The following is a 23,068-nucleotide window of genomic DNA, read 5'->3' on the forward strand; positions in this document are numbered from 1 at the left end:
AAATATAGTATAAATTGGCAATCATGTCACGTTTTCAGAACAAAGACGCTAGTACAACATTGGCATGTGCTTTAATATTTAAATTTGTTTAAACGACTTGGTTAAAATCTGAGATATTTTGAGATACTTCTATCATTTTAAGTGGGAAAAGAACATATTTTACCTTTTTCACGTTTCAGAAATGTTCATTGAACCAATCATTCTCTTATATAGGGAATACAATACAATTACATTCAAGTATGGCCCCCAGGTGCATTATTCAAAAGGTGTTCGAGCTATCCCTTTGGTATATGCAGTATGGTTGGGGGGGGGGGGGTATCGCCTTTTGATACCCTGGATTGGGCCAACTTGCAATGACCCACCTCCACCACGTCCATTGTAAGGTTGTTTTTAACATGTTCAGACTTGGGCTATTTAGTCGTGTCGCTGGTCTAGCTAACTTACCCATTATAATATTTTAAAACAGCATTGATATATATGTTTCGTTGTATATATGTGCCGTTGTAAGAAATAATAACATCTCAATAAAACATCTAAGCACTTCAACAAACATTATCACATTATTAAATCAAAAACTACAAAAACTACAAAAATTTTAAACTAATGAAACCGAAATAAAAGCAAAAAGGGACACAAGTAAGTAGTGTTCTTATAATATTTTTTTAAAATTTCTCTCATGAAGCTACATGTATCATAGGTGCAATAAAAATTAAAGGACATGTGACTTTTTGATAAAATCGGATCAAAAGATCATAAAAATGCAATCACGGCTCCCTTCTCCCCCCCCAATGTGTTTTAGAACACTCTTGTTTCTTTTTTACTTTAGGAGAATTTGTCCACTTTCAATAATTATTTTTAATCCGAGCAAATGACGTTTTGTATATCAACCAACGTCAGCTCGACTAAAACATAATGTGTCAAGCATTCAGCAGGCGAACTCCTACATACACTGTATCATCAACATATCATCAGGCTGTCCTTCGTCACAGAAGATGACCGACTGAGTTGATCGTGCCGGAGGCGTGTCTAAGAGACCAATCCCAGAGACTATCGTACTAAACCGTTAAAGCTCAAAGCAATTCAGAGAGAAATCCATTGGAGATGGGTCGATCCAGTCAGATCGATCTAGGCATGGCGACCCAGTCTCAGACAGGCTCTAATGTGGGCTGTGAGACCCGCTTTGGATCTGCAAAAACGCTGTAATCTATGGCATTAGAAATTGATTGAAATGGATATAGGGTGTCGATGGCCATGTGTACATTGATATTTTTGCTAGTTCTGGTATTTAAAAGCTGACAAAGTTTCCTCAACAGCAAGCCATCTCTCTCTTTGTATTTAATCAGTTAGTGGACCGAACATTCCGTTGTATGGGTTATTTGGGTCCTCAGTAAAAAAGAATTCGGCAAAAGATTGTGCAAACTCGTCAATGGTTATGAAACCATCTTTGTCGGTGTCAACCAGGTCGAATAATTTCTGTGCTTCTTCTTCGGGGATATTTGAGCTATAACACGAAGCATTGTGTTCTTCTCTAGAAATGAGGCCATCGCTATCAAGGTCCACGGCAGTAAAATGCATGGATATATACTTGGGGAAAAGCTCCTGTCGGTAGCTTCTCTGATTAAACAGCACTGGGGCCGATTTTAGATATTCTTCCTCTGATACTTTGGAAGCATCTTCTGAACTTTTAGGAATACTTTCCCATACAGCAATACGCTGATTCAGCAAATGCTTTGTCCTCTCATCTAAAAGAAGACAGAATTGTAATGTATCTGAATCTTAAGATATGTTATATGCTTATCTCAAAGGAACGAGAGAGAAACGAATATGTACTGAATGTCACTTGCAGGCTGCGATAATTTATGCTTTGCTCTGTGAGACAATTTTGCAAACTAAAAACTTACAACAGATGAATGCGATTGCCTATTACACAATTCTTCATTCATCAGTTTGCTTTAACCAATAGCCTACCGTCAAGTTCCAAATACTCTGAACAGCGTTTCGCACTTATCACATAGTCTTCCTTTGTGAAGTAGCCGTTGCCGTTTCCATCAAAACACCTAAAAAATGTGCGCAGCTTCCGTCTCCAGTGATCAGATCCAGTCACCGGTGGATAGTCCACTGGAGCCTGAAAGGAGTTTAAGTACATGGAAACTGGATTTAGAAAAAAAAAAGATCTTAGAACATTAAATTTAAGAGCGTTATTCTCTGCATTAGAACATGATACCCTCTGTGTATAAGAAAAGAAATTCAATTTATCCAATTACTTGTGTATTTTAAAGCTCAAAAACACATGCGAATTATCGATAAAAGAAAGTTTAAAATGACGGTTTGTACCAAAGAGATACCGTGCGATCCATCTGCTGGCGTTTCATCATATTTGTATTTATTTGTTTTGACAAGCAACAATGCAGGCGCCTTGCCGTTTATAGTTAATAGAATACATGCGACAAAACCGAAATCGCTTAAAAATTAAAAAATAAATGAATAAATAAAATCTAACTTTAGTTTAGTAGGAACAGTGTTTTTCAATCTTTCTCACCTTTCTAAACTGTATCGCTTGGTTTTTTAATCCCCGTACAGGTAGGTTTAGTGAAGAGATTTTTTGACTCAATCCATGTTGCTCAACTTTACCCAAGCTCTGGGTAGATGACATAAGGCTCGTTAACCATTGACATGGGTTTATGATTTTTTAGTAACCCCCCACTTGCCTGGAAAACCTAAGACATGTTGACCACCGTTATGATTGATAAATATGAGTCAAAAATGTCTGTCTTCCTGTTTAAACGCGTGTTATGAAAGACGTACTGTGCTATTCAAACGTTGACAGACTGCATTATATAATATAAACGTGAGTATTACGTACAGCTAACGACAGTGTTACTAGAACCTTTTTTTAGGCGTGGTAGCAATTTTGTCAGATCAGAAATTATAAAGTAACATAATGCTCAGCGTTAAAGCGATTCAAGTGTCGACTGTCTTCACTCCTCGTTTAAAAAAGATAGATGTGTAGCGGGCGAGTGGTTAACTGAGCGCCTTTAAATCTAGTGTAAATTAGTTATCATGTCACGTTCTCAGCACGAAGATACCGGTACAACATTGACATAGGTGGTAATCAATGGAATTTAGAAGGAAACAAATTTAGTGAAGATTGATGGCCATTTGTGGCGGCATTTTGATTACTTTGATAAAAAACATTTTTGAAACCATTCTTTTAATTGAAAAATTGCATCATTTTGGTAAGGCAAAACAATTTTCAATTGCCCTAAAATACTCAAGGCTGTTAATTTTCACTAGAAAAATCGTCAGCATAAAAATTATTTATAAATAAAACAGCACACACAGCACCTGGTCCAACATAACTTTTAGCTGCCCATGAAACACATATCAATGATGAAAAACCTAAAAAGAAACCTAGACTACATATATACATACTCTATAAAGATAGCGTGGCCAATATTTAAAAACTTATTAATTTGTTCTGGCCTTATCAAGGGTATTCAGATGTCCAGCCATTTGAATTATGCGTGGGAGTCAAGATTAAATTGAGATACTTATGTGATAGTGTGCATTGCAAGGCAACATTTATCAAACATGATCATCATCAGTACACGGTCATTTGAAATGAAATCAAGGTAGTCCGATTGACTATTTATTACCTTGAATTGTGCATAAGTGCTCCGGACAGTTGAGCATTCTGCACCACACGTGCCGTGCATATATATATATATATATATATATATATATATATATATAATACAATGTACACCGTCGACCAAACGAAATCTTACATGCAGTCAGGCCGCATTCATGTATCATTTAACATACGGAGGGAGAGGTCTCTCCGAAAAAGGGTATATATATATATATATATATATATATATATATATATATGTGTGTGTGTGTGTGTGTGTGTGTGTGTGTGTGTATGTTTAATGCACGGCGTTTGTGCTATTGCTAATTGTACTATACTGTAGAGTGTGGAAGTGACGATGCAAGCGAACGACGTTTGTGCAATGCAGCATTTTATTGATGAAATAGCTATAAATGGTACACTGGTTCCCCACCAAAATCTTAGCATTTGTTCCCTGGCCAATTCTGAACTATGCTAAAAATTTCATCACACCCATCCCTATATTTCTGCATAATGTTGCTAATCGAAAGGAAAAATAGGCTCCTTGGAGGATGTAATCACTTAATCAGCCAGTGAACCGAATATATCGTTGTATATGTTATTTGGGTCCTCGGTAAAAAAGAATTCGGCTATTGCATGCCCAAATTCGTCAATTGTTATGAAGCCATCGTTGTTGTTGTCAATCAGATGGAACGCTTTTTGCGACTCCTCGGCAGAGAGGCATAAGCTATAGAAAAAAGCTTTGTACTCCTCACTGGAAATGAGACCATCGCCATTTATGTCAACGATAGTAAAAAAGTTGGACACCGTCGCCGAGAAAAACTTCCGAAAGTGTTTTTGGTTACACAACACTCGAAGCAATTCCACGTATTCTTCCTCCGATACCTTGGAAGCATTTTTTGTAATATATTCCCATTGTCCGATGCGCTGATTTAGAATCTGCTCTGCTCTCTCATCTGAAAAAACGAGCATGGTTATTTCATCCATGTATATGACTGTGCAGTTATCTTTAAATCCGCTATACCCGGTAGGTTGGTCACTTTTTCTGACAATTATTTGTAAAAAAACAAAAAAAAAATTATTTAAAAATGAGAGACAGAGAAAGCACATATATTTTTTCCTTGCTGGGTACAATGTTTTAGTCCATAAAATTGAATTTGCAACAGAAATATACTTTCACTTATTTTTATTATTCAACAATTGGTATCAAATTAGCCTACCATTAAGGTCCGAATACTCGGCACAGCGTCTTGCACTTAACATATAATCTTTTTTTGTGATGTAGCCGTCACCGTTTACATCAAAACACTTGAAATATGTGCGTAATTTCCGTCTCCAGTGATCAGATCCAGTCAACGGCGGGTAATCCATTGGAGTCTGAAAGGTGTACAAATACCAGTGGATGTGTAGATTGTAATCAGATGCAAAAATAGAAATAACGCTTGATACAATTTATATTTAAATGAAAAAATCGTATATCGGTTGATGGAAAGCAAAATATCGCAGTATATTCAAGCATACAGTTTTACATTAAAAACAGAAACACATGGTATATCGATGGCCTCCTGCCGAAACCAAATGGACAGGAACAATTTCTGATCCCAAATATATATTCATATATTGGAGTATAAACTGCTTTTGTAGCACTGTCCAGTTCTAATCTTGTTTTAAGTGATATTAATGTTTAACAAAAGATCTCAGCACACATATGTATATATGTTTTGTGAACCGCTTCATTTGCAGTCTTTTTCATTACCTTTTTAAACTCTACCGGTTGGTGTTTTAGTTCTCGGACAGGCAAATAAAGTGGAGAGAATTTTGGAACAAATCCATGCTGCAAAACCTTCTCCAACCGTTTGGTAGTTGACGTAACCCTTGCTAACCCTTGACACATCGGTTGTATAATTCTTATCAGACTCCTACTAGCCTGGAAAACCTTAGACATGGTGACCGCCGTAGAGATCGATGTTCCTGTATCCGTGGCAGAGATGCTCTTTCATTTAAACGTCCCTTAAGAGTCATATAAAAAGGTAGAGCTATATTTAAACATAACCAGGGTGCACGTGTTATATCACGTGATACAATTATGCATCTCATAAAAGTTCGGTTGGTGGAAAATGCAATTGACTCTATGAACAAACCTCCAGGCTGTTAATGTTTTGTTGTATTGAGAAAATTGACCACATTCAGAGTAGTTAATACAGTACATAACCACACAATTAGATGAGCTGGTTGTACAGAATAACCGAACATGAGGAGTACCCCTGTGTTGGATCTTATTGTGTTTTAAAATCACTATAAATTTTTTGTGTAAGCAGTAAAGTAAGGTGATCCATTTTTTGTTCTCTGTTATGTGCAATTCATGCTTAAAAACAGCGACCAATTTTGTCAGATCGGAAAACATAATGTACCGGTAGTGTTATGTACTTGACATATCAACTGTCTTCAGGCTTTATTAAAAAATATAGATGTAAAGTGGGGTGAGCAGTTCAGTGGGCGCCTTTAAATATCCTATAAATTGGCGACCATGTCATGTTTTCAGCACAAAGATGCCAGTACAACATTGACATGTGCTTTAAAATTTAAATTTGTTTAAATGACTTTGTTAAAATTTTGTTATATTTTGAAATACCTCTATCATTTTAAGTGGGAAAAGAACATATTTTACCTTCATGTTTCAGAAAAGTTCACTGGATCAATCATTCTACTATACAACATTGGTCAAAAAGGTTGTCCCACCCCCAGTTTCATGTGCCCTTATTTATAAATGATCACATCGCAGGGGTTAATTGCTATGAATGGTGATTTTCATTCCAGATACCATAACTAACAAGACTAGTGGTACAGAAAATACAAACTAGTGGTTAAGATATCTATACCCAATACCATTTATTCACATTTATTACATGTACCCTCTCAAATCCGATGTTACACTGTCATTTCAACGTAGGTATAGAAATACCCATAAAATTGAAATGACACATCCAAATGTCACCAAATTTACTCACATTTAGCATTAGGGTTTGCTCGTTAAAGGTCGCGTGTCTATTAGCGTGTGTGGCTACCGTGCACTGTAATTATCTCTTGTAGACGGCGTCACTGCCTTCAACAAGGGTAACAATTCTGTTTTGTGGGATATTGCCCCATGTTTCCTGAAAAAAGCTTTGCGTAATTGGTCCGGACTATTTGGGGTTTGGTTCTCCTCTGGATTGCACGCTTCAATTCATGTCACGGGTGCTCATTAGGTTTATTATCAGGATTTAAAGATGGTTTCTCCAGCCTCAGAACAATGGGTTTCTGCAACAAATTACTCACCACACGAGAACTGTGTGCAAGTGTACAGTCATGATGAAGCCTGAAACACTCCCGCAGTCCACCCTTGCAGACAGAATGAGGTATCAGTTGAGAATGTTAGGTTCAGTGACCCCAGAACTACCGGAACTTGGTCAACCATCACTAGGAACAAGTTGGTTTTGCTGAAGTATCAAGGTATTTCTTGTATGCCTTCGATGGTCAAATTAGGGACCGTAGACATGTTGCAAAATGCTTTCTGGAATTTTTGTGCAGGATAATATCGCCTGAGGTGTCAGGTCAATCCCCGTTTGGAGAGAATGCCAAGCCCATGGTTTTAGTGCATTGTTCTTTCCGAAAAAGAACGTTATTGGGGGAATTCACTGAAACGTTCTCAACAAATATCTCACACCATTTGCAAGAGATGACTTCAGGGATACGGCAGGCGTCATCGTGGAAATGCACTTGCTCACAACTCTCGTCTGCTGAGTGATTTGTTGCAGAAACCAATGTTCAGAGGATGGAGCAACCACCTTTTTGCCCTGTTATTAACCTTACTAAACATCTGTGGCATGAATTAAAGTGTGCAATGCCAAGGAGAACCAAACTCCTAATAAGCTTTACCAACTTTCCCAAGCTCTTTAGGAAGAATGGGGCATTATCGCATAAAACAGAATTGTTACCCTTGTTGAAGGCAGGTCGCTCCACCTACAGGAGGTAATTTCAGTACGCAGTAACCACAAACGCTAATAGACAAGTAGTCTTTAACGAGCAAACCCTAATGCTAAACGTGTGTAAATTTGGTGACATTTGTTGGTGTCATTTTAATATAATGGACATTTCTTGACCTCTGTGAAAATCACAGTGAAATGTCGGATTTGAGGGGGTACATGTAATAAATGTGAATAAATGGTATTAAATATTGATATCTTCACCGCTAGTTTATATTTTCTGTATCACTTATCATGTTAGCTATGGTATCTGGAATGAAAATCACTATTTATAACGATCTTCAACTGTGCTGTGATCATTTATAAATAAATGCACATAATACTGAAGGTGGGACAACCTTTTTGACCAATGTTGTATAGTGAATAAAATACTATTATATTCAAGTATGGCCCCCAGGTGCATTATTCGACAGGTGTTCAAGTTATTCCTTTAGTAAATGCAGTATGGGGGATATCGCCTGTTGATACCCTGAATTGGGTCAACTTGCAGTGACCCATCTCCACCGCGTCCATTGTAAGATTGTTTTTAACATGTTCAGACTAACTTACCTATTATAATATGTAACAAATTCAACTAAAATACATTGATTTTACGTCATTAATGATACATTTTGCTTCAAAAGAAAAAAAAAGTCATGTAATGGATGCTAATAATAATGATTCCAATATACCTCGTCTCCAAATATGTACTTTACAGCATTTTTTTAAAATAATTATTTTCATTGGAACAAAGCTATACGGTTTAAAGCAATGTGCATTAAAAGCTCAATAAATCTACCACAGTAGTACAACCCATCCCAAATTCTTGACAAATATTATAATAAGGCTACACTCATCAGATTATCTTCATGATCGAATAGTAGAAATGACATTCCTGGCTGAACTTGACATTCAGAAGGCATGTATTATATCAAAGCTGACTCATCATTTAAGTCGGTATTTAATCAGTCAATGGTCCGAATATTCCGTTGTATGTATTATTTGGGTCTTCAGTAAAGAAGAATTCGGCAAAAGCATGGACATTCTCGTCAATTGTTATAAATCCATCTTTGTCTATGTCCAATAGGTCAAATACTTTCTGCGAATCTTTTTCGGAGACGTTAAAGCTATAAGCCAAAGCCTTCTGTTCATCTCTTGAGATCAGACCATCGCTATCAAGGTCCACAGCAGTAAAATGCATGGATGCATGCAAGGGGAAAGACTCGTGTCGGTAGCTTCTCTGATTAAACACCATTGGGGCCGATTTAAGATATTCTTCCTCTGATATCTTGGAAGCACCCTCCTTCCTTTTTGAAATTGAATCCCACATAGCAATACGCTGATTCAGCATATGCTCTGCTCTCTCATCTAAAATAAGCGAGAAGAGATTTTAAACTGATATATTTTCCTATCCAACTGTAACTATCGTTTAATCCACATTCTGCCAGTCAAAGTTCTATAAAAATAAAGCTGTTTTTAAGGCTTTTGATGTGTTATTTATTTATCTTTAAAGTAAAAAGAAAGAAACACGTGCATTGTATAACATCTTTGCGTGTTACAACAATTGACTACATTTATCTCGTGATGATTTTTTTCCCATGAAAAAAATTGCAAAATGCAAACATGCAACGGATGCATGTTTCCCTATTTCACAATTTTTAATTCGCCAGTTAGTTCTAACCAGTTAGCCTACCGTTAAGGTCCAAATAGTCGGCAATGCGTTTTGCACTTATCAAGAAGTCTTCTTTTGTAATGTAGCCGGCACCGTTTACATCAAAACACCTGAAACATGTGCGCATCTTCCGTCTCCAGTTTTCAGATCCAGTCACCGTTGGGTAGTCCAGTGATGCCTGGAAAGTGTTCAAGTATGTTGGGAATTGGATTTAGAAAATAGAAATAAGTCTACGTCTCTGCGATTGAAGATTAATATATAGGAACTGTTTGGCACGATCCTTCTCACCTTTCTAAACTGAATTTTGGAACCAACCCATGTTGCACAACCTTTCTCCACCTCTGGGTAGATGACATAAGACTTATTAACTCTTGACATGGGTGTATGATTCTTAGTAATCCCCTACTGGCTTTGAAAATCATGTTGACAAGCCTCAAGATATACTTCCGAGTCAGAAAAATATCTGCCTTCCCGCTTTAGCGTGTGCAATAAAAGACGTTCTTTACTATTCACACGTCGACGGATTGTATTATGTAAGATGAACGTGAGTATTATGTACAGGGACCGGTAGTGTTACAATGAGGCTACACACGACCGATCCATTGATTTACGAGCACGACTAACCCTAACATAATTAAAACGTATTTGCAACCATTCTTTTAATGGAAAAATTGCGTTGGCTTCAGTTTGGTAAGTGGAAAAATTACAATTGACCCTTAAGGCAGTTAAATTTTTCCTAGGAAAATCGACCACATAAAACTATGTACATGTATAAATAAAAGAAAACGCAGTAGTAAAGCAAAGTGATCCATTTTCTGTTCTCTGTTACGTGCAATTCATGCTTAAAAAACAGCGATGAATTTTGTCAGATCGGAAAACATAATGTACCGGTAGTGTTATGTACTTGACAAATCAACTGTCTTCAGGCTTTGTTAAAAAATGATAGATGTAAAGTGGGTTGAGCAGTTCAGTGGGCGCCTTTAAATGTAATATAAATTGGCGACCATGTCACGTTTTCAGCACAAAGATGCCAGTACAACATTGACATGTGCTTTAATATTTAAATTTGTTTAAATGACTTGGTTAAAAATCAGTTATATTTTGAGATACGTACCTCTATCATTTTAAGTGGGAAAAGAACATATTTTACCTTTTATTCACGTTTCAGAAAAGTTTACTGGATCAATCATTCTCCTATATAGTGCATACAATACTATTGCATTCAAGTATGGCCCCCAGGTGCATTATTTGAAAGGTGTTCGAGTTATACCTTAAGCATGTGCAGTATGGGTGGGGGTGGGGGGGGCGTATCGCCTTTTGATACCCTGGATTGGGCCTACTTGCAATGACCCACCTCCACCACGTCCATTGTGAGATTGTATTGTTATGTTCAGGCTAGGTCTAGTTGGTCTTGCCGCTGGTCTAGTTAACTTACTTATTATAATATTTGGAAACAGCATTGGTATATATGTTTCGTGCCGTTTTAAGAAATAATTATATCTCAGTGAAACATCTCAGCGCACTTAACAACTGTTATCACATTATAAAATCAATAATGACAATAACTTTAATCTAATGAAATCGAAATAAAAGCAAAAAGGCCTAAAATAAGTAGTGTTCTAATAAAAGTTTTATTTTTCTCTTGAAGCTACATGTATCAAAGGTGCCGTAAAGATTGAAGGACGTGGTCCTTTTTGAAAAGTTCGGATCATAAGATCATAAAATGCAATCACAGCTCCTCCCCCCCCCCCCATGTGATTTAGAACACTCCTGTTTCTTTTGACTTAAGAAGAATTTGTCCACTTTTAAAAATGATTTTTAATATGAGCAAATGACGTATTGTGTATCAACCAACGTCAACTCGGCTAAAACATAATGTGTCAAGGATTCAGCAGGCGAGCTGCTACATACACTGTATCATCAACATATCATCAGACTGTCCTTCGTCACCGAAGATGTCTGACTGAGTTGATTGAGTCTGAGGCGTGTCTCAGACAGGCTCTAAGACTTGGTTTTTATCCCTAGACCGATCTTACAGGATCAGTCCCTCTCCAAGGGGTCCCTCGCTAAATTGCTTTCAGCTTAAGTGGCTTAGATGTCTGGGACGCCCACTAAAGTTGCTAAATTATAGTTAATTACACCCTATCAGCCTCAGCAGACGTGACAGACATCTAAGACGCCCAAGTTTATTGCAATCAAGCGAGAATCCCCTCGAAGAGTTCGATCCAAATTTGGTACGTAAGGGTCTGGGAATGGTCTCTAATGTGGGCTGTAAGACCCGCTTGGGATCTGCAAAAACGCTGACATCCCAGCAGGCAAACGACATTGATTTTACGTTGATTCAACGTTGATCCACCAAAATTAACATTGATTCAACGGTGAATCAATGTCGTTTGTCTGCTGGGATGTGTTGCATTAGAAATTGATTCAGCTGGATGTTAAATGTCGAAGATCATGTGTACGTTGATGCTGATCTTTAAAGGTTGACAAAGTTTCATCAAAAACAAGCCATCTCTCTTTGTATTTTAATCAGCCAGTGGTCCGAATATTCCGCTGTATGTGTTATTTGGGTCCTCGGTAAAAAAGAATTCGGCAAAAGATTGTGCAAATTCGTCAATGGTTATGAAACCATCTTTGTCGGTGTCAACCAGGTCGAATAATTTCTGTGCTTCTTCTTCGGGGATGTTTGAGCTATAACACGAAACCTTGTATTCTTCTCTAGAAATGAGGCCATCGCTATCAAGATCCACAGCAGTAAATTGCATAGACAAATGCCTGGGGAAAACCTCCTGTCGGTAGCTTCTCTGATTAAACAGCACTATTGCCGATTTTAGACATTCTTCCTCTGATACTTTGGAAGTATCTTCTGAACTTTTAGAAATACTTTCCCATACAGCAACACGCTGATTCAGCAAATGCTCTGCCCTCTCATCTAAAAGAAGCCAGAATTGTATTGTATATGAATCTTAAGATATAATATGTTATATGAATCTTTAAAATGCTTTATATGCTTTTCTCAAAGGAACAAGAGAGAATCGAATATGAACTGAATGTCAATTGTACGTAGCGATAATTTATGCTTTACTCTGTGAGACCATGTTGCAAAATGAAAACTTACAATAGATGAATGCGATTGCCTATTACACAATTCTTCATTTACCAGTTTGTTTTAACCAATAGCCTACCGTCAAGGTCTAAATACTCTGCACAGCGTTTCGCACTTATCACATAGTCTTCCTTTGTGATGTAGCCGTCGCCGTTTACATCCAAATTCCTGAAAAGTGTGCGCATCTTCCGTCTCCAGTGATCAGATCCAGTCACCTGCGGGTAGTCCACTGGAGCCTGAAAGGAGTTCAAGTACATGGAAACTGGACATATCCATAGTTCCAAATTGAAAAGCGTTGTAATCTGCATTGGAACATGATACTCACTCCCCATGTACCAAAACCGAATCCCAATTTATTCAATGTTTTTTGTGTATTTAAAGGTCAAAAACACACGCGGTATATCGATAAAAGCAAGTTAAAATGACAGTTTGTACCAAAGAGATACCGTAGGCTACGATCCATCTGCTGACTTTTCATCATATTTGTATTAACAAGCAACAATGCAGTCGCCTTGTCGTTTATATTAAAACAGAATACATGCTACAAAACCGAAATCAATCCCAATAAAAAGAACATTCCTCGGATCTAATCTTGTTTATAAATAAAAAGTCAAGTTATTTAAGTAACAAACTGCTGCCAATATATTATACCCTTTGGTATTCATTAAGAGAAGGAACAGCGTGTCTTTCAATCTTTCTCACCTTTCTAAACTGTATCGCTTGGTTTTTTAAACCCCGTGCAGAAAGGATAAGTAAAGAGATTATTGGACCTAATCCATGTTGCTCAACTTTACCAAATCTCTGGGGAGATGACATAACTCTCGTTACCCTCTGACATGGGTTTATGATTTTTAGTAATCCCCCACTTGCCTGGAAAACCTTAGACATGCTGACCACCTTTATGATTGATAAAATGTCTGCCTTCCTTTTTAAACGCGTGTTATGGAAGACGTACTGTGTTATTCAAAAGTTGACAGACTGCATGGTATAAGATAAACGTAAGTATTACGTACAGCTAAGGACAGTATTACTAGAACATTCTTTTTAGGCGTGGGACCAATATTGTCAGATCAGAAAATATATAGTAACAGAATGCTCAGCGTTAAAGCGATTCAAGTATCGACTGTCTTCACTCCTCGTTTAAAAAAAGATAGATGTGTAGCGGGTGAGTGGTTCACTGAGCGTCTTTAAATATAGTATAAATTAGTTATCATGTCACGTTCTCAGCACAAAGATACTAGTACAACATTGGCATGTGTGGTAATCAATGACATTAAGAAAGAAACAAGTATAGTAAAGATTGATGGCCATTTGTTGTGCATTTTGATTACTTTGATAAAAACATTTTAAAACCATCATTTAAAATTAAAAAATTGCATCAGTTTGGTAAAAATATTTCAATTGCCCTAAAAAACTCAAGGCTGTTAATTTTTGCTAGAACAGTTAACGAAATTGGTGTAATTTATAAATAAAACAGACCGACTGGTTGAATATAACTTTTAGCTGCCATAAAACACATGTACACACACTGGACAATAGAAGTGTCACCCCTACTGAACCAATACTATGGGGGAGATAAATGACTGTGGAATGATATGCTCCTGGTATCATTTTATTAACATCAACTTTCACAAAAAATCATAAAATGAGAACAAAATATGAACATTCTACCAAAATATGCAGTTCAAGTCCAAAATTAGTACTTAGTGGCATAGCCACGTGATCTAATAATAGGTGCCAGTCTACGAGGCAAGGATTCATATAATTGTCTGATGCGTTAAGGGCTTATGCTGGCCCAAGTATGAAACACTGAAGATAACAGAGTTTCTCTGCTGGTCAGACGGGCATTTGTCAAAAGTTTTGACATATTATTCCACACATTTTCTATTATGTTTGCATCTGGACTCTGGGTAGGCCACATCACCCTGCGAATGTCCTGTTGGTCAAACCAATCATCAACTGCTCTGGGCCTGTGACAAGGGGCATTGTCATCCTGGTGAACAAATGGATAATTCCTGTCACCAAACATGTTAGTAATAGATGGTAGCAAGCCTGCCTCCAAAACATCGATATATTTCTAGTTATTCATGTTTCCATCACCCGCTATCAATTCGCCCACGCCATGGATGCTGATGCAGCCCCACACCATGATGAATATGCTGCTCCGGGTTCGAAAATTCAGTGCATGTGGTTCAAATGCTTTACCAGCAGTTCGCCAGCATCGTACCCGTCTGTCATCAGAGGTAAGACCAAAGCGACACTCATCAGAAAAAAATATATAGGACCAATTGTCATGGACTGTCCAGTTCCAAATCCTGTTGACCCTAGTTCACTCTACGTTGCCTGTTTTGTAACGATATAAGAGGTTTCAGTCTTGCCACCCTGCTGTACACTCTATGAGCATGTAACCGACGCCTAGCAATTTTCACAGACACATTCTTATGTGTGAAATTGTTCCACTGTGTTGTCAACTGACAAGCAGTGTCGAACTTTGACACCTGGACATAAAAATCAGTCCGACCGGATGGCCTTGTGGTTAGAGTGTCCGCCTCCGGAGCGGGAGGACGTGGGTTCAAAACCCGTCCGGGGACATACCAGTCCTTTATAAACGGTACCTGCTGTCTCCCCGCTTGGCACTCAGCACTAAGGGGTTGAAGCAGGGACCTGGTCAGGCAGTGCAGAAATGTTATATTAGCTATGAGCGCCTAATATGGCAGCCGAGCTGTATGCTCCCCAGGGAGGTGAGACCGTCTACGGAGTGCACCAGTGTAAAAATGACCAGGCTTCCTTGACGTGAATATTCATATATGTAATTGTATAACTTCAACCTTCGGGTTGCGATTCTCCAATAAAGATTATTATATTATTATTATATAGTCGTCGGTCTTCACGGCCAGTAGTTTTTCTTGGACGACCCATCAGAGGCAATTTGTCTCTTGACCCAGTGTTTCTATACCGAGACCAGACCCTCTGCACGGTTCTGACTGAACAATTCAATTGTATCGATATTCTGATATTGCTTATATTCCACCTCTTCAGGTTAATAACTTGCACCTATAACCGTTAGATAATTACCTGTATCTTGCCATATTGGAGGAAGACAGGAATAACATTTGCTGTACATGTACAAGACCAACAATGGTATAGCGGTTTTATACTCATTTTTCACATTATAAGTAGAGCAGGCATTAGTGTAAGTGCCCAAGATCTGCCTACTTTTATTACTCTGAGTTAGGGGGTGACACTTCTATTGTCCAGTGTGTGTATGATGAAAAAAAAAAAAAAAAAAAAAATGAATCTAGTCTATATACATACTGTATTAATAGAGAGTCGCCACTACTTAAAAACTTATCAACTTGTTCTGGCCTTATCAATGATATCCAGTCATTGGATTTACGCCTGGGATTGAAGATAAAATTGAGCAGAGATACTGATGTGATAGTGTAGATTGCAAGGCGAGATTTATCAACAATAATTATCATCAGGACACGGTCATTTTATTTGATATCAAGGTAGTCTGATTGACTTTGTAAATATAGTTTAAAAAGCCATGTTTGTAGAAAGAAATGACCAATTTTGTTAGATCGAAAATTATAAAGTGACACCGTGCGCAGCGTGTGAAAGATTGGCGTATTGAAAGCGCTACCAATTCACTGTTTGTTGAAAAAGATATAGGGGTAGCGGGCGAGCGGTTCACTGAGCATCCTTAACAACAGCTTTACAACCTTGTCACGTAATCAGCAAAAAAGGGTAACTGTTTAACAATAACATGCCCCTTACTCTGTATGCATCCTTCTAAGATATACCAAATACTGAATAATATGATTATATTTGTGGCACCCGATGATTTCTACTCTCACGATGTTCATCGTGTGTTGTTTTCCAATAGTTTCCCTGTTACAAAATGATGCCATTTATATTACTGTAAAAAAGAAAGATTTAAAATGGAAATATAGTTTAAAAGGAAATATAAAGAAAGTGGCGTGAGTGCTATTCTGTGTACTTTAAAATGTATTTAACAGTAAATGTTGAAGGTCATTTGTGGCACCCTAGGTTGTTTTGCCTCACAATGGTCATCGTGAGCTGTTTTCCACTCATTTAATTCCTACAATGTATTTAAGCATCTACCAGTATATCACAAAAATGAAGAAAAAAAATGATAATATAATATAATATAATATAATATAATATAATATAATATAGATTATCGTCCAGGGTCTCTTCAAAGTTGGTACCATACAGTTAGATCACATTAAACTTACACGATTGCCGATGAAACATTGAGTAAATCATGTAATCTAGTCTCCTTAATATTATCATTCAATCTATTACTTGTGACGCAATTTCTTATTCTAGTTGTCGACAATCAAGAGAAGCATCTTTCTTCCTTTGCTGATTTCATTTTAGAAGAATGAAACTTAAGTACGTTGTTTTAATCAACGCAGAAACAAAACAGTTTAATCAGCCAGTTTACCAAATAACACGTCGTATATGTTATTCGGGTCTTCGGTTAAAAAGAATTCTGTCCAAGCATGTGCAAATTCGTCAATGGATATTAAACCATCTTTGTTGGTGTCCATCACGTCAAATATTTTTTTCGACTCATCCACAGGGATGTGTAAGCCATAGAAAAAAGCTTTATGTTCTTCGTTGGAAATGAGTCCATCGCCATCAATGTCCATGGCATCAAAATCCATTGATATCACCATGGGTAGAAAATCCTGTCGAAAGCTGTTTCGGTTGAACACCGGTGGAGCGGAGTTGATATATTCTTCTTCTGATACCTTAGAAGGATCTTCTGTACCCTTAGGAATAATTTCCCACATTGCAATACGCTGATTCAAAATATGTTGTGCTCTCTCATCTAAAAGAAACGCTTCAAGATATAGTATCCATTTGTATCCAATAAACGTAATTTATCGAGAAATACGTCATAATAGTTTTGCATAAAGACTGCATTTGTACCTGTTCAATTTTCCGCGTATTTATTTAAGTTGAGAGCGAGGAAGTAAGAAAAGCGTATATTAAAACTTTTCTTGTAATTACGTTTCAACAATGCATTAATTGAAGTTGTTTGCACCAATTGAAGCCTACCCCAAATTCAAAGCATCTGTAGATGAATGTTTTAGTTTTAATCACAAGTGTATTTTTTATCATTTAGCCTACCATTAAGGTCCAAAAACTGGGCACAACGTCTTGCTGTAATAGCGTAGTCATCTTTTGTAATGTAGCCGTCAGAGTTTGCGTCCAAGCATCTGAAAGTGGTGCGCATCTTCCTCCTCCAGTGATGAGCTCCAGTCAGCAGTGGGTACTCCATTGGGTCCTGAAATGCACAAAAGTGATCTGAAAGGTCACAAATGACACCAGTTGATGTAGTGTATATTTGGTATGAGGATTTTTGTCAACTTACCTTTTTAAACTGTATCGTTTGAATTGTAAGTGTCCGGACAGGTAATCTAAGATGATAAATTTTCGCAACTGGTTCATTTCGCACACCCTTCCCTACTGTCTTCCTAACCGGTAAAACCCTTGTTAAGCCATGACAGGTTTGGGCAATCTTCAGCAATCCTCTACTAGCCTGGAAAACCTTAGACATGTTGGCCGACGTAAAATGTATACATTTTATCCAGTAAATGTCCTTCTTTCTTAAAGTACATTTCCAGCAAAAACGTCACGTTCGGATCACGTGGCTAGCACGTTGCTACCGAACCACATTATAACGTCATAGCAACGTGCTGGCCACGTGATCCAAACGTGAGTGTTTGCTGGGTTTATTGTTGAAAGGAAATTCAACCCTTGCATATTCAAGTTGATACCTTGTATAATGTAGAGTGAACGTGAGACGACTAACAATAATGCATTTTATTAGGCAAAGCAAATCTTATACACTGAATACTGAGCGCAACCGAACATAATTGATTTTGAATAAATTATTATTATTATTATTATTGTATTTAAACCCAATAAGAAAAAATACACAAGTTAAAGTTTTGGAAAAGTCTCGTGTTTTAAATAAATAAAATATAAATTCATTCCGACCCTGTTTACAGAGAGAAGTCGCTCGTTAAACGACATAAAAATTTGTCAGGCCTTACTTGTCGGCATTCAGTGATCCAAAGAGTGAAGTTTGAGGTTAACAGAGAATGTATATTTTGGGAAGCATACTGTTTAACAAGGGTGCAAACTCCTGCGCAACAAAAGAAATGAATACATGAAACCATACTTTTATCCAGTTTTAGTGCATATCATATTATAGTCCTATGTTGAATGCAACCAACAAATCCGTTGTCAGGCGATCTGACTCCACCAAAGTCATTGACTGTGTATTATAATTAATATGATGATTGTGATAAGGTTTATTGTATTTTTTTCTTTCTTTGCATGGCACATCAATCCAAGACATGGGACACGGGGATGTTTAAGGAAGCAAACGTGTCCCTCCTTCCATTTTAGTACTACTACATGTATTACTACTACTACTACTACTACTACTACTACTACTACTACTACTACTAATAATAATAATAATAATAATAATAATAATAATACTTTAAAACAGCACGCAAGGCCAACATTGCAAGGTCAACATTGCAAGCCAGTCTGTTGATTATCAATAAAAACACTTTTCATACAACACATTTCTGTTTAAAAAGGTTTAATATGAAGACTGCATCGTAAATCGTTTATCAAAGGAGTAGCAGTTGCTTTAATCAGCAAATGGATCGAAAACCCATTTGTATACATTGTTTGTGGCCTTGGTTAGGGGGGAATTCAGGCTGAGTGGTTATAATTTGACATGCCTGCTCGCTTAATATTTTGTTAATCAGCCAGTGGACCAAAAAAAACGCTATATGCGTTATCTTGGTCCTCGGTTAACAAGAATTCCGTCATGGCATGTGCAAATTCGTCAATGGTTATCAAGCCATCTTTGTCGATGTCCATAACGTCAAATATTTTCTTCGACATTTCCACGGGGATGTTTAAGCTGTAGAAAAAAGCCTTGTGCTCTTCATGGGAAATGATTCCATCTCCATCAATGTCCATGGCATTAAAATCCTCAGTTATCACCATGGGGAGAAACTCCTGTCGGAAGCTGTGTTGGTTAAACACCGTTAGTCCACCATTAACGTAGTCGTCCTCTGATATTTTAGAAGCATCTGCGCCCTTAGGAATAATTCCCCAGATTCGAGTGCGTTGGTTGAGAACACACTGTGTTCTTTCATCTAAAAGAAGCGAAGGGTTATTTCAGATTGATGTTGGAAGTTCTTGGAACCAAATGTAAACACCCGTAGTTTTCATTAAATTCACGCTAAGTCGGCAATAATTTTTTCACGAGTGTATTATATCGTGATTTAAAAATGTAAGAGTGCGTGGAAGAGAGAGCGAGAGAGAGAGATGAAAAGCAATATAACATATAGCAAACTTATAACAGATCAGTGTATTCCTTTTTTATAATATTAATTCAATAGTTAAACTAATTAACCCACCGTTAAGGCCCAAATACTGGGCACAGCGTTTCGCACTTATCACGAAGTCTTCTTTTGAAACGTAGCCGTCACCGTTTGTGTCGAAACATCTGAACGTCGTACGTAACTTCCGTCTCCAGTGATCAGACCCAGTCACCGGCGGGTAGTCCAATGGAGCCTGAGATGTGCACAAGTACAAGGAAATTGGATTTAGAAAATAGAAAAAAAAGTCATATATAGAAATTAACTGAAGAAAATAGTGGAACGAATTAGCGCGTGGGAATGATTTAAGAGATTAGAAATAAGTCTCAGTAAGCCCTTACGTTCAAAATTTAATTCAATGATTGTAGTCAGAACATGTAAGATTTTTTAAATCTGAAATATTAGGAGCACTATAGTGATTCCGGTACATGTCTGTAACATCGATTTATATATGGAATAGGACTGTTTCTATCTTTACCTTTTTGAACTGTATCGCTCGATGTTTTACTCCTCTGACGGGTAAACTAAGTGGAGAAAATTTGGGATCGAGTCCATGTTGCACATCCTTCCAAAGTGCCCGGTTAACTGGCATGTCCCTTACTAAGCCGCGGCATGCTCGGATAACATTTGGTAATCTTCTACTAACCCCTGACATGTTGCCCACCGTAAAAATAGATATACCAGTTAGCTAGAAAATCACCATTTGCTTTAACATGTATTCAATGTTATACAGAGCATTCGCCGTGTTATATTCAAAAGTGAACGTGAGACGAATGACAATTATGTAATCTACTACTCCATTACACCAGACAAAACTAATACTCTGATCACACAGCGAGACCCGCTCTAATTGTGAATAAATAATAATAATAATAATAATAATAATAATAATAATAATAATAATAATAATAATAATATTATCATCATCATCATCATTATTATTAATGCATTTTCACATTGAAGAAAAAAATGCAATGGGTACTGTTTTTGAAAATTAAATTAAAATCCCCCCCCAGCAAAAAAAAAAAAAAAAAAAAAAAAAACATTTAAAAATAAGAACCAACTTTTAAATACAACACAGACATATTCCAGCTCTTATTACAGAGAGTCGGAGCTCGTTTAACAAGTTATCTGACCTTATTTGAGGGTATTCAGTGATCCAAAGAGTGAAGGTGGCGGTTAGCAGGGAAACTTGTTTCATGTTGACAAGCTTATGACAGGGGTGCATAAATTCCTGCATAACCAAAGCAGGGTCACCTAGGAAGGCTTGCTGAATACCATAGCTGCACCACAGTTTCATATACATGTAGCTCAAGAAAACCGACCTTTCCCCCTACGGAATCAAATCAAATAACTTCCCATACTTATAGCACGATTGCAGCAATTGTGCTGCTTGCTCAACTACCACATGAAATGCAAACAACTAGTAGTACAGTAGTAGTGTATTTTGTACTGGTGTTAAAACAACTACGTCAATAGAAGATTCATATCGCAGTAATATAAGGTTAATGATGTATGGTTGAAAAACTGAGCAATGTATCCCCTTATTAGTTCAAGGAAATTTAGCCTTTTAATTCAACTATATCAAGAACTGTCAATTTTTTTTCAAATAGTAGACGTCCGCTGGTAGATATTTGAAAATACGCGCGACCAATTAGTTCAATTACTAGCTAGAAAAGTTAAGATAGTGGCATCCTTTGCCTTCGTCAAGATCAGAGTTCATCACTTCACACTAATCTGATGCATCTTTATCCACTGTTTAGTACTCCAAAATTAGTCTTCCTTAAACAGCGAGCACTTGCTGCAGGCAATTGGTTCGCATTAATTGGAAGCCCTGGCGATCATGGCGGTCAGAAAGTTAGTAAAAATTTTTTGGAATAAAATAGTTTAAATAATTGTCAATTCAAGATAAACGATATGTGATTCGGTTATATCTATCCCAAATCATAATTCTATAATGCATGTGAAGACCCTTCAGCGACCCATCAATGGGACCATTCCCACAGATATTTGGATCGATCTATCGCCCTGGGGAGTCTCACTAAATTGCTATCAACTTAACCGGCTTAAATGCCCGTCACGCCTAGTAAAGCTGTTAGGGGGTAATTACCCTTTACCCCTAGCTGATTCGGTAGGCGTGACAGACATGCGTTTCCATCTCCTGACGGATAAACCTTTTCAATTATTTTTATTCAATATTGTTCCAATTTTCTTACTTTGTTCATATAATGATTTGAAAAATCAGACACATTATTCTTATAAATACAAAGTTTTTCCAGGTACCGAAAGCCTTGGTGAACCACCTTCTAAACAATTTTCTAATCTCTATCTACCCCTCTCTCTCTCTCTCTCTCCTCTGTGTGTGTGTGTGTGTGTGTGTGTGTGTGTGTTTCTGCGCACGCGTGTTCCTCTATCTCATTCTTTTTGTCTGCCTCGATCGAGGCAAAAGTGCCAAATGCACGTTACGAAAGTGCCAAATTCACTGTTGTTAAAGGAACTACGTAAATAGAAGCTTCATATCGCAATGGTGTAAGAGTTAACTGCCCTATAAGATTAATGATCTATGATTGAAAGATGAACAATGTGTACTCTTATTAGTTCAAGCAAATTTAGCTTTTAAATTAAACTATACCAAAAACTATCAAATTATTTCAAATAGTAGACGTTTGATGGTAGGTGGTATAAAATACGTGCGGCCAATTAGTTCAATTACTACCTACAAAAGTTAAAATAGTGCCATTGTTTGCCCTCCTCATGATCAAACTTCATCATTTCATATTAATTCGATGCATCTTTATCCACTGTTTATTACTCCAAAATGAATCTTCCTCTGGGCAGCGAGTATTTCCTGCAGGCACTTGGTTCTAATTGGTCAAATAATAGTCTAATAATAATAGTCTAATAATAGTTCTAATAATAGTCAATTCAAGATAAATGGCGTGTGGTTCGGTTATATCTACACTAAATCATAAATCTAGGCCTCGGATAAACATGTCAATTTAAAAAAAAACGTTTCGACAAACGTGTCTATAAAGTTAAGCCAAAGAAACCACTGTAAAGCCTGTTTCAACTTCTGACTGTAAACTCAAATAGCGTCATTGATTTGATACATTATCTCACCTTGATTAGCAGTAATTGATACTTTAATTGCCAATGATTCATCTTCTTTCATGTTGACCTAAAAAGTAAAATAAAATATAGGAATATTGT

General features: G+C 37.2%; 6 protein-coding genes and 1 long non-coding RNA gene across 7 annotated transcripts in view; all 7 read right to left on the bottom strand.

Moving 5' to 3' along the window:
- Positions 1–318: 318 nt before the first annotated feature.
- On the bottom strand, positions 319–2,953 carry LOC147761536 (sarcoplasmic calcium-binding protein-like). Its single transcript, XM_087013679.1, has 3 exons — positions 2,540–2,953; positions 1,969–2,125; positions 319–1,742 (listed from the first exon to the last, which is right to left on the bottom strand). The coding sequence occupies exons 1-3, from the start codon at positions 2,651–2,653 to the stop codon at positions 1,336–1,338; spliced, it is 678 nt and encodes a 225-aa protein (XP_086869805.1). The 5' UTR covers positions 2,654–2,953; the 3' UTR covers positions 319–1,335.
- Positions 2,954–4,056: 1,103 nt separating this feature from the next.
- On the bottom strand, positions 4,057–5,782 carry LOC147761537 (sarcoplasmic calcium-binding protein-like). Its single transcript, XM_087014296.1, has 3 exons — positions 5,388–5,782; positions 4,852–5,008; positions 4,057–4,587 (listed from the first exon to the last, which is right to left on the bottom strand). The coding sequence occupies exons 1-3, from the start codon at positions 5,574–5,576 to the stop codon at positions 4,193–4,195; spliced, it is 741 nt and encodes a 246-aa protein (XP_086870422.1). The 5' UTR covers positions 5,577–5,782; the 3' UTR covers positions 4,057–4,192.
- A 2,491-nt stretch (positions 5,783–8,273) lies between these two features.
- LOC106168158 (luciferin-binding protein) lies at positions 8,274–9,906 on the bottom strand. Its single transcript, XM_087014144.1, has 2 exons — positions 9,326–9,906; positions 8,274–9,000 (listed from the first exon to the last, which is right to left on the bottom strand). The coding sequence occupies exons 1-2, from the start codon at positions 9,429–9,431 to the stop codon at positions 8,594–8,596; spliced, it is 513 nt and encodes a 170-aa protein (XP_086870270.1). The 5' UTR covers positions 9,432–9,906; the 3' UTR covers positions 8,274–8,593.
- A 1,150-nt stretch (positions 9,907–11,056) lies between these two features.
- LOC106168149 (luciferin-binding protein-like) lies at positions 11,057–13,383 on the bottom strand. Its single transcript, XM_087013811.1, has 3 exons — positions 13,113–13,383; positions 12,490–12,646; positions 11,057–12,236 (listed from the first exon to the last, which is right to left on the bottom strand). The coding sequence occupies exons 1-3, from the start codon at positions 13,296–13,298 to the stop codon at positions 11,830–11,832; spliced, it is 750 nt and encodes a 249-aa protein (XP_086869937.1). The 5' UTR covers positions 13,299–13,383; the 3' UTR covers positions 11,057–11,829.
- A 3,036-nt stretch (positions 13,384–16,419) lies between these two features.
- On the bottom strand, positions 16,420–18,212 carry LOC106171642 (sarcoplasmic calcium-binding protein-like). Its single transcript, XM_013552079.2, has 3 exons — positions 17,821–18,212; positions 17,577–17,733; positions 16,420–17,274 (listed from the first exon to the last, which is right to left on the bottom strand). Exons 1-3 carry the CDS (start codon positions 18,004–18,006, stop codon positions 16,868–16,870), a joined length of 750 nt encoding a protein of 249 aa, XP_013407533.1. The 5' UTR covers positions 18,007–18,212; the 3' UTR covers positions 16,420–16,867.
- Positions 18,213–18,866: 654 nt separating this feature from the next.
- On the bottom strand, positions 18,867–20,676 carry LOC106171643 (sarcoplasmic calcium-binding protein). The gene is made up of 3 exons (XM_013552080.2): positions 20,337–20,676; positions 19,898–20,054; positions 18,867–19,633 (listed from the first exon to the last, which is right to left on the bottom strand). The coding sequence occupies exons 1-3, from the start codon at positions 20,511–20,513 to the stop codon at positions 19,230–19,232; spliced, it is 738 nt and encodes a 245-aa protein (XP_013407534.2). The 5' UTR covers positions 20,514–20,676; the 3' UTR covers positions 18,867–19,229.
- A 2,004-nt stretch (positions 20,677–22,680) lies between these two features.
- LOC147761538 (uncharacterized) overlaps positions 22,681–23,068 on the bottom strand; it is a 13,643-nt gene continuing 13,255 nt past the window's right edge. Inside the window, exons 2-3 of the long non-coding RNA XR_015334553.1 lie at positions 22,979–23,036; positions 22,681–22,722 (exon numbers count right to left, since the gene is read on the bottom strand). This is a non-coding gene — a long non-coding RNA (uncharacterized LOC147761538). The remainder of the gene's footprint in view (positions 22,723–22,978; positions 23,037–23,068) is intronic.

The sequence above is a fragment of the Lingula anatina genome, chromosome 5 (genome assembly GCF_051362555.1).
Source record: "Lingula anatina isolate TDL-2025a chromosome 5, LinAna3.0, whole genome shotgun sequence".
Lineage (NCBI taxonomy): Eukaryota > Metazoa > Brachiopoda > Lingulata > Lingulida > Lingulidae > Lingula > Lingula anatina.

Bases quoted from the DNA above. Each gene is read 5' to 3' on its own strand.
- LOC147761537 (XM_087014296.1), bottom strand. From the start codon at position 5,576: ATGTCTAAGGTTTTCCAGGCTAGTAGGAGTCTGATAAGAATTATACAA. The intron at 5,009-5,387 runs GTAATGAAAAAG...TACACCTTTCAG, and splicing joins AACCGGTAGAGTTTAAAAAG to ACTCCAATGGATTACCCGCC. The intron at 4,588-4,851 runs GTAGGCTAATTT...TCGTTTTTTCAG, and splicing joins CGAGTATTCGGACCTTAATG to ATGAGAGAGCAGAGCAGATT.
- LOC106168149 (XM_087013811.1), bottom strand. From the start codon at position 13,298: ATGTCTAAGGTTTTCCAGGCAAGTGGGGGATTACTAAAAATCATAAAC. The intron at 12,647-13,112 runs GTGAGAAAGATT...AACTCCTTTCAG, and splicing joins AAGCGATACAGTTTAGAAAG to GCTCCAGTGGACTACCCGCA. The intron at 12,237-12,489 runs GTAGGCTATTGG...GGCTTCTTTTAG, and splicing joins AGAGTATTTAGACCTTGACG to ATGAGAGGGCAGAGCATTTG.
- LOC147761536 (XM_087013679.1), bottom strand. From the start codon at position 2,653: ATGTCATCTACCCAGAGCTTGGGTAAAGTTGAGCAACATGGATTGAGT. The intron at 2,126-2,539 runs GTGAGAAAGATT...AACTCCTTTCAG, and splicing joins AAGCGATACAGTTTAGAAAG to GCTCCAGTGGACTATCCACC. The intron at 1,743-1,968 runs GTAGGCTATTGG...GTCTTCTTTTAG, and splicing joins AGAGTATTTGGAACTTGACG to ATGAGAGGACAAAGCATTTG.
- LOC106171642 (XM_013552079.2), bottom strand. From the start codon at position 18,006: ATGTCTAAGGTTTTCCAGGCTAGTAGAGGATTGCTGAAGATTGCCCAA. The intron at 17,734-17,820 runs GTAAGTTGACAA...TGTGCATTTCAG, and splicing joins AAACGATACAGTTTAAAAAG to GACCCAATGGAGTACCCACT. The intron at 17,275-17,576 runs GTAGGCTAAATG...CGTTTCTTTTAG, and splicing joins CCAGTTTTTGGACCTTAATG to ATGAGAGAGCACAACATATT.
- LOC106168158 (XM_087014144.1), bottom strand. From the start codon at position 9,431: ATGCGCACATGTTTCAGGTGTTTTGATGTAAACGGTGCCGGCTACATT. The intron at 9,001-9,325 runs GTAGGCTAACTG...CGCTTATTTTAG, and splicing joins CGACTATTTGGACCTTAACG to ATGAGAGAGCAGAGCATATG.
- LOC106171643 (XM_013552080.2), bottom strand. From the start codon at position 20,513: ATGTCAGGGGTTAGTAGAAGATTACCAAATGTTATCCGAGCATGCCGC. The intron at 20,055-20,336 runs GTAAAGATAGAA...TGCACATCTCAG, and splicing joins GAGCGATACAGTTCAAAAAG to GCTCCATTGGACTACCCGCC. The intron at 19,634-19,897 runs GTGGGTTAATTA...CGCTTCTTTTAG, and splicing joins CCAGTATTTGGGCCTTAACG to ATGAAAGAACACAGTGTGTT.